The sequence below is a fragment of the Marmota marmota genome, unplaced genomic scaffold (genome assembly GCF_001458135.2).
Source record: "Marmota marmota marmota unplaced genomic scaffold, marMar, whole genome shotgun sequence".
In the NCBI taxonomy this organism is placed as follows: domain Eukaryota; kingdom Metazoa; phylum Chordata; class Mammalia; order Rodentia; family Sciuridae; genus Marmota; species Marmota marmota.
In genome coordinates this window covers 3,305,181-3,314,689 of record NW_025999900.1, presented here as the reverse complement: position 1 = coordinate 3,314,689, position 9,509 = coordinate 3,305,181, and the positions used below count along the sequence as shown (strand labels likewise).

At 36.3% G+C, this 9,509-nt stretch overlaps 1 protein-coding gene across 6 annotated transcripts in view; it reads right to left on the bottom strand.

Annotated features, from left to right (window-relative positions):
• Syne2 (spectrin repeat containing nuclear envelope protein 2) overlaps positions 1 to 9,509 on the bottom strand; it is a 329,254-nt gene that overhangs the window by 242,726 nt on the left and 77,019 nt on the right. For all 6 annotated transcript variants that reach the window (XM_048798469.1, XM_048798471.1, XM_048798472.1 and 3 more), the window contains exons 3-6: positions 8,006 to 8,067; positions 6,602 to 6,697; positions 6,434 to 6,511; positions 6,248 to 6,340 (exon numbers count right to left, since the gene is read on the bottom strand). In XM_048798469.1, the coding sequence (XP_048654426.1) occupies positions 6,248 to 6,340; positions 6,434 to 6,511; positions 6,602 to 6,697; positions 8,006 to 8,067 (329 nt within the window). The remainder of the gene's footprint in view (positions 1 to 6,247; positions 6,341 to 6,433; positions 6,512 to 6,601; positions 6,698 to 8,005; positions 8,068 to 9,509) is intronic.

The window sequence follows — 9,509 nt, the reverse complement described above, 5'->3', positions numbered from 1 at the left end:
TTTTTTTTTTTTTTTTTTTTTAAAGAATGTACATGCAGGAAAGAAAAACAATTAACCATATGGAAAACAAGTCCCAAGAAAAAAAATAAAATTGCCATTAAGTACATTCCAGTAGTAATTTAAGAAAGCTAGCCTGGCATGGTGGCGCACACCTATAATCCCAGTGGCTTGAGAGGCTGAGGCAGGAGGATTGCAAGTTCAAAGCCAGCTTCAGCAAGTTAGTGAGGGCCTAAGCAACTCAGTGAGACCCTGTCTCTAAATAAAATACATAAAAGGGCTGGAGATGTTTTACTCAGTTTTACTCTTAATGCTTTACTCTTAATGTTTTACTCATTAAGCACCTTGAGTTCAATCCCTGGTACCAAAAATATAATAATAAGTAATTTAAGAACGCTAAATGTATTCAATGAAAGGATAGTTTTTTCATTATAACACAGGTTAAAAAAAATCATATCCAGTGATGGTAAAAATAAGAGAAACTACTTTTTTTTTTTTTAAGTACTAGAATCAAACCCAGAATTTTGAGCATTTTATGCAACCACTATCTACCACTGAGCTATATCTATAGTCTTTTTTAAAATTTTGAGACAAGGTCTTTCTAAGTTGACCAGGCTAGCTTGGAACTTGTGATTCTCCTGCCTCAGCCTCCAGAGTAGCTGGGATTATAGGCATGTGGCACCACACCCAGCTATGAGAAACTGGAAATTCATATCGTTAGTAAACACAGCAATTGGTTCAAATAAACATGCTAATGTTTATGCAAAACTTAAAAAGATAAATCCACAAACATAGAAGTATTTAATATATTTTTATCAAAAATCGACACAATAACCATATAATCAATAGTAATACATGAGCCAGGTACATGGCATATGCCTATAGTCCCTATACTCTGAAGGCTGAGGCAGGAGGATTCCTTGATCCCAGGAGTTTGAACCCAATCTGGGCAACACAGCAAGACCCCATCTCAAAAATGAACTAATTAGAGGCTGGGGATGTGGCTCAAGTGGTAGTGCGCTCGCCTAGCATACATGAGGCACTGGGTTCGATTCTCAGGACCACATAAAAATAAAATAAAGATATTGTAACCACCTAAAACACTAAAAAATAAATATTTTAAAAAAATAAAAATAAACTAATTATAATTATAGATGTGACCAACAAAATTAACAAACTTCATCTGATTGGCATTGATGATAGGCACTGTAATTAAAATGGCAAAACCAATATTCTTTTTTTTTTTTTTTTGGTGGACACAATATCTTTATTTTTATGTGGTGCTGAGAATTGAACCCAATGCCTCATGCATGCTAGGTGAGCGAGCTACCACTTGAGCCACATCCCCAGCCCCAAAACCACTATTCTTTTAAAATATAAACTAAAATTGACCATGCTAAGCCATTAAAGTAAGCCTCAGCTTTTTTTTTTTTTTTTTGGGTTGCTGGGGGGGTGGGGCAGAGGGGTAGGGGAACTTTACCCCTGAACTAAATCTCCAGCCCTTTTTATTTTGAGAAAGAATCTTTCTAAGTTCCCTAGGTCCTCCCTAAATTGCTGAGGCTGGCCTTGAACTTGCCATCCTTCTGCCTCAGCCTCCTGAGTTACAGGGATTACAGGATGCACCCCCACACCCAGCTAAGTCTTGGCAATTTTGTAAAACTGAAATCATTCAGATGATATTCTCTGACCACACTAAAATTTTATTTCATAATGAAGATGAAACAAACAAAAATCACCAAATACTTGGCAATTAAGCAATAAATTCTTATAAATGTATGGGCCAAATAGAGAAATCAGAGTATATTCTAAATAGAACAATAATTGTTTTTTAGGGATTGGCTAGCTTCACTTAGCATAATCTGCTCTAATGCCATCCATTTCCCTGCAAATTCTATGATTTTGTCATTTTTTAATGCAGAGTAATACTCCATTGTGTATAAATGCCACATTTTTTTTATCCATTCGTCTATTGAAGGGCATCTAGGTTGGTTCCACAGTCTTGCTATTGTGAATTGTGCTGCTATGAACATCGATGTAGCAGTGTCCCTGTAGTACGCTCTTTTTAGGTCTTTAGGGAATACACTAAGANGGGAGGGGGGAGGGTGGAGGATGGGAAAGGCAGCGGAGCACAACAGACACTAGTATGGCAATATGTAAATCAATGGGATGTGTAACTGATGTGATTCTGCAATCTGTGTATGGGGTGAAGGTGGGAGTTCATAACCCACTTGAATCAAAGTGTGGAATATGATATGTCAAGAAATTTGTAATGTTTTGAACAACCAACAATAAAAAATTAAAAAAAAAATAGAACAATAATTAAATTATATTAATTAGAAGAAGCAATATTTTAAAGACACCAATTTCTTCAAAAACATTCCATATATTCAATCCTAATCAAAATCACAGCAAATTGTGTGTGTGCATGAGGAAATTGAAAAAGTTATTTATAAACTCTGGGTGGAAATGCAAAGAGCAAAGAATAGCCAAGATAATTCTGAAGAACATGATGGACAAGATACACCATCAGATATCAAGACTTACTATATATCTATAGGAATTAATGTAGTATAGTACTGGTACAAAGATAAATTAATGGAACAGAATAGGTAATCTAAAAAGGGAGTCACCCATTTATGGTTACTTGATTTATGAAGGTGTTACTATAGTAGAGAAGGAAAATGACGACCCTTTCAATAAATAGTTTTGAATCAACTGGGTAGCCATATGGGAAAAAATAATTTTTGATTGCTTCAATAAAATATACTAAAAAAGGGGCTGGGGTTGTGGCTCAGTGGTGGAGTGCTTGCCTAGCATGCGCAAGGCGCTGGGTTTGATCCTCAGCATCACATAAATGTAAAATAAAGATATTGTGTCCACCTAAAACTTAAAAATAATATATATATACTAAAAAAATCAACCCCATTGTTGAAAGATTGTATATATAAATATGAGACAATTAAGTTTTTTGAACTATAATATCCAATAGGATCATCATTAGACACATGTGAGATCTAAATTAATGAATTAAAATTTAAAATTCAGTTCCTCAGTCATACCTGCCACATTTCAAGAGTTCAGTAGCCATGGAGATATGGTTACTGTTTTATACAGTGTGGCTATGGAACATTTCCATCATTACGAAAAGTTCTATTGAAGGCTGAGGATGTGGCTCACTGGTACAGTGCTCCCCTAGCAGGCTCTGAGTTCAATCCCCAGCACAACAACCAAAGAGGGAGAGAGGAAAAATCCTACTGGATGGAACTGTTCTAGAAAATTATGTAAGAGAATATCTTCAACATACTGGCAACAGGAAAAACACTGTTTTAAAGATGTGAAAACTAATGGCCATAAAAGAAGTTGATAAATTCAAACTATGTTAAAATGATAAATGTCTGTTCATTAAAAAATTAAAAGGGCAAGCCACAGAGTCAGAGAACTTATTTGCAATTTATGTGTGTCCAACAGAACTTTTATCTAGAATATATTTTAAAGCTTCTACAAATCATTACACAAAACATCAGAACTAAAATAAAAAATTTTAAATGCCAAGTGTTAGCAAGGATTGAATTAGAAATCTCAGTTCCAGTGGGAATGTAAATCAAATGATCCCATTAATAAACCATTTAGCAGTAAATAGTTGCCATGGTTTGCAAGTGTCCCCAAAGCTCAAGTGTTAGAAACCTAGAAGAATTAGGAAGCAAGACATTTAAGAAGGGATTAGATTTGAGGGTTTTGCCCTCATGAAAGGATTCATGCCATTATAGTGGGAGTGGGCTTGTTATAAGAGCTGAAAACTAGCAACAACAAAAAAAAATGCACATCAACAGTGAATAATAAAGAAGCTGTGATACATTCATACAACTGTATGTTCACAACAGCAATGGAAATGAAAGATGTATTGACACATGTTACAACAAGATGAACCCTGCAAAGGATGTGAAGTGAAATAACAGACACAACAGAATGTATAGTGTGTTTAAGAGAACACACTTAGAATTCGCTTTCTGTGGAATTAAAGATGCTAAACTGCCAGACACAGTGGCACATGCCTGTTATCCCAGTGACTAAGGAAACGGAGGCACTAGGATAGCAAGTTCAAAGTCAGCTTCAGCAAGTTAGTGAGACCCTAAGCAACTTAGTGAGACCCTAAGCAACTTAGTGAGACCCTGTCTCAAAATAAAACATAAAAAGGGTTGGGGATATGGCTCAGTGGTTAAAGACCCCTGAATTCAAACCCCCCCAAAAATTTGTTAAACAAATCAATAATAAGGATCAAAGGGTTGGCTATATTTAGGAAAGAAAGACAGAGACTTTGAGAGAAGACCTGGGGTGCTGGAAAAGTTCTGCAATTTCATTTTTGATCACAGTTATGTGGGTGTGCTTTTTTAAAAAATTGATTTAACTCTTCTATTTTTTTTGCAGTGCTGGGGATTGAATCCAGAGCCTTGTATATACTAAGCAAGTGCTCTGCCACTGAGCTATACCCCCAACCCACATGGGTGTGTTTATAATTTATGAAAATTCATCAAGCTCTATACATAAGACTTCTTTGTGCTTCTCTATGTGTATTAGTCACCAACAAAAGTTAATGTAAAATGTTAAAACAAAGGTTCAAGTTTGTAAATCCTATGGCACAATTCCATTTTGTGGAATTTGGCTCACAGAAACAGTTAAGGTTGTATACAAAGGTTTTATCTTAAGGGTATTCTTTTTTTAAATGACTTATAACACAAATAATTGTGAACATTCTGATAGTTCATTAATGAAATATTTTATATATATATATATATATATATATATATATCCATTAAAATATATATAAATTCAGAAAGGTATTGATTAGAATGGGTTTTCAAATAGTATGGATAACAGGATCCCATTTGTTTAAGATACACAGTTGTCCCTAGTTATCTATGGGGGATTGGCTCCAGGATCTCTCCAGGTACCAAATGTTCAAATTCCTTATATAAAGTGGCAAAGTATATGCATATAACTATGTACATCCTCTGTATACTTTATATCATCTCAATTACTTATAATACTTAACATAATGTAAATGTTATATGAATGATTTTTCTACCATATTATTTTAAAAATAATGAAAAGAAAAAAAATCTGTGAATTTTGTCTCTGAATATCTTATAGCCTCAATTGGTTGAATCTATTGATGTGGGATACATGGATACAGAGGAAAGACTGTACATGTATGAATATATATATTAATTCTTGCTCAGCATGAAGATTGTACATCAAATTGTTTATCATAGTTATCTATGGTGGATTATAAATGATTTTCTTATTATCCATTAAAATTTTGAATTATATTTTACATGCCTTCAAAAGATAATTCATAAATATACCCATGAATTATAAAATTTTAATATTTTACCATATTTGGTTTTGTTGCTTTTTCTAATTCCATTTCCCTCTTTTCCAAGAGGAAAGAAACCACAATCCTAAATTTAGTCTTCATCATCTTTATGCATATTAGTTTATCATAAATACAAATGCATGTATCCAAAAGTAGTATGTAGTCTGGGTTTGTATGTGTTACATTTTATATAAATTAGTTATGCTATATTCTAGTTTTTCTAAAATAAGCATTGGCTTCCCCACATATTTTTTTAAATTATTTTTAAAGTAATTATGAATGTACATAAAAATGCAATCTTTTAGGTAGTACAGAAAAATTGACACTAAGTCAACATCCCAGGCCCAAAAGAACAATATTTATCAGTCATAAGTTTCATAAAGTCAGGACTAAACTGTCAGTATATCTTGATGTGCCCTAGTACAATAGCCAGATTATCATAAGAGCTCAAAAATCTCTGTGGAAGCCAGTCTCAGTGGCGCATGCCTATTATCCCAGCAGCTCGGGAGGCTGAGACATGAGAATCATGACTTCAAAGCCAGCCTCAGCAAATGCAAGGCACTAAGAAACTCAGTGAGACCGTCTCTAAATAAAACACAAAATAGGGCTGGGGATGTAGTTCAGTGGTTAAGCGCCCCCTGAGTTCAATCCCCGTACCAAAAAATAAAAAAAATAAAAGAAATGCAAGAACAACAACAAAAAAAAAAAACTGGCAAAAGACTTGCTGCATATTTTCTGCCTATTTAAGATTTCCAGAGCATCCTCTTTGTGGAAAAGCTTAAGATTGAATCAGGCATTGAGTGACAGTTATGGCATTCCACTCAGTTCAAACTGTGGGAATTAGAGAAGTAACTTTCCTATCATCACACTACTTACATGGAAGTGCAGTATAATTGTCCAAATTAGTCCAAGAATAATGGATGGGTTTCCTTCTATAATATCAGCAACGTGGACATTTATTAGCTTGACCTGGAAATGAAGAAGTGCAGATTAAAAGAAAAAAAAAATATCCCAAAGCAATATAATCACTCCTGCAAATTTTCAGGTGAAATTTATACTCACTGATTGGTTTTCTAGGAACTTCAGAGCATGTTCTATATTGAGTCTACACTGGTGTGTATTATATCCTCTATCACGAGGCTATGAAGTTCAAACAGATATATTACTCAGAAATATGAAATGCATTTTTTAAATCAACAAAAAGTTTCTTTGTGTCACATAAAATCTTACCAACTGCTGTCCTGAGAGTACTTCTAGCAGATCCAAGAGGACATGCCCCTTTCTAATGTCTGCGAATAAGTCTGATATAACTGAGGGAGAGGTGTGCTGAAAAAGGACACAAGAAAAATAATCAAACTCAGATAATTTGAAAAATCATCAAATCAAAAATGCAGGACCTTCAGAATCTCATAAATGCACTTTGTATCTTCAAAAAAGCTAAGATTCAGCAGTAATTTTCTTCTTTTTTGAATTTAATTTTTATTTTATTTTTTAGATACATGACAGTAGAGTGTATTGTGACGTATTATACATACATGGAGTATCACCTCTCTTTCTTCTGGTTGCACACGATATGGGGTTTCACTCATATGTGAGCATAGGAAAGTGATGCCCAATTCATTCTACTGTCTTTCCTATTCTCATCCTCCCCTTCCCTTCATTCCCCTTTGTCTAATCCACTGAACTTCTCTTCTTTCAGAAATGGAGTACCTTAAGAATCTTATAAATGCACTTTGTATCTTAAAAAAAGCTAAGATTCAGCAGCAATTTTCTTCTTAATTAATAAAATGACAAAGCCCCTGCAAAGTTCCACATCAAGCCATAGTAAGAAAGGTAGTGGGCTTAATTTATTTCATGGCAAATTTCCAGTAACACAATACTTTTCTGTGTGGAGCTTTCCCTGAGAACTTAAAACCTGTCTGTAAAAGTGACATGAAAGACACTCAAAATCAGCCAGTAGTGGCCCATTTAGAAAGCAGGTTACATTTCTGTAGTAACCTGCTTATGTATTTACCCTTTGTTCAAATTACAACCATTGTATTGGGAAAGGGAACGGTGTTAGTAAGGGACTCATTCATCCTGCATCTAGGTTATTCGAGGTGCTCAGCATCACAGAGAGGTAGGATGGCACACAGATTGCGTTCAAGGCCTCTGAGTCCAGACTGCCTGGGCTTGTATCCTATCACTTACAGGCTGTGTCACTATAGGCAAGTCACATAACTTCTCTGTGCTTTATCGGGAATAATACTACCTACCTCACAGAAATGCTGTGAAGTCATTTAAATGTCATAAGTCCTCATAATCGTTACATGTAGAGATTCCAGATAGTGCCTACCATATAACACTCAGTATAAACAAATCATTATTTTTATTTCATCTGATGAAAGAGACATTGCTACTTTTTACTACAGTGTCCCCTACACGTAACAAAAGTACCCCTTATGTGTATTGAGAAAGAATACCAAATACACCACAGCAGAGGTGACTGTCAGCACATTCTCTCATGAAAAGACATTCTGCAACCTTTCACAGGTCACAGGTGCCACCTTTTTAATGGCCTCCTTGGAGTCAAAATTGAGGGAATGAGAAGAGTAGCAAATGTCTTCATAACTTAATTTGCTCTTTTTTCCTCACCTTGGCCAACTGTGAATTTATCCAGCAGGTGAAGGTTTTCTTCTGAGTGTCTTCCTGTTTGGCTACCAGAGGAAAAAAAAACAATAGTTGCAAAATGAGAAGCCTCAGGAGCCCTGGGAATATAGCAAACTACTAAGTCTATCATAGCACAAGCTTACCATCACTCTAGTTCTTAGACTAAATTTTGAACATTCATCCAAATGGTGTTTTACAAATAGCATGTTGACATGAGATTAAAAAAAACAACAACAACAACACTGGTTAATTGCAAAGGGACAATGGTATTTAATACTTTTTACTGAGAAAACAGTTAACTTCATAGACAGGCTTGATAGTACTGTACAAGAAAAAGTGAGGAGTCTCCAACCCCAAACAAAGTCTTTAAGTAAATGTAACCCTGGAACATGTGAAGATTTTTATGCTTTTTTTTTTTTTTTTGAGGTATTAGGGCTCAAACCTAGGGCCTTGCCCATGTTACACAAGCACTCTACCACTAAGCTACACCCTAGACCCTGAAGTTGTTTTAAAAGGTTCATAGGGTCATTGCAGTTCAGCCTTGACATCTGTGATGAAAATCTGTCCTAGAGAATACACTGAGGCTGAATTAACTGTAAATGAGCTGTAATTCGTCAGAGACCTGGGTTTGAATCCTATGTCTGTGAGACCTTGAGACCTCATTTCAGGGAGGGATGAGCCCTCACCTCTAAAGACCATCACGAGAACTGAATGATCCCCCTAAGCGCTTGCCATAGGCTCTGGCACACAGTAAACAAAGGAAGTACCAGCTATTTCTCTCATTGATTCTTTTCTCAGTAAAAAGTATTAAATACCATTGTCCCTTGGTGCACACAAGAGATGGGCTTCTTTCCCCAGTCCTTCATCCTGACAGACAGGCAGAAGCAGGAATCCAGATGGCCAGCCATCCCTGCACCCAGTGTTCTCAGCCTCATCACTATCATCAACCTTGAGTTCATCTCACATCACCCTTTATCCCTGCTTATGTCAGTCAACACAAACACAGTCACACACACACACACACACACACACACACACACACACATGGGTCCCACCCATATTCTCTCTCACATTGAGGCTTTGCCTCCTGTTGCAGTTGAAACCCAGCTCTCCCTCCAGGAACTTCCCCAGCAGCCCTCCCGCTTTCTCTGATATCATCAGACTATCTGCCTGTCAAAAGCCATCTACCATGCCTGTCATTTCCCATTATTTCTGCATGATTTGGGGGGGTGCAGGTACTAGGGATTGAATTCAGGGGCACTGGACCACGGAGCCATACCCCCAGCCCTATTTTGTATTTTATTTAGAAACAGGGTCTCACTGAGTTGCTTAGTGCCTCGCTCTTGCTGAGGCTGGCTTTGAACTTCTGCCTCAGCCTCCAGAGCCGCTGGGATTACAGATGTGCACCACCATGCCCGGCTTTCAGCATGAATTTAGCTTCTTCCCTACTGTCACTCTCCAGTACAGTCCCTGTCTCATGGTTGGCAAT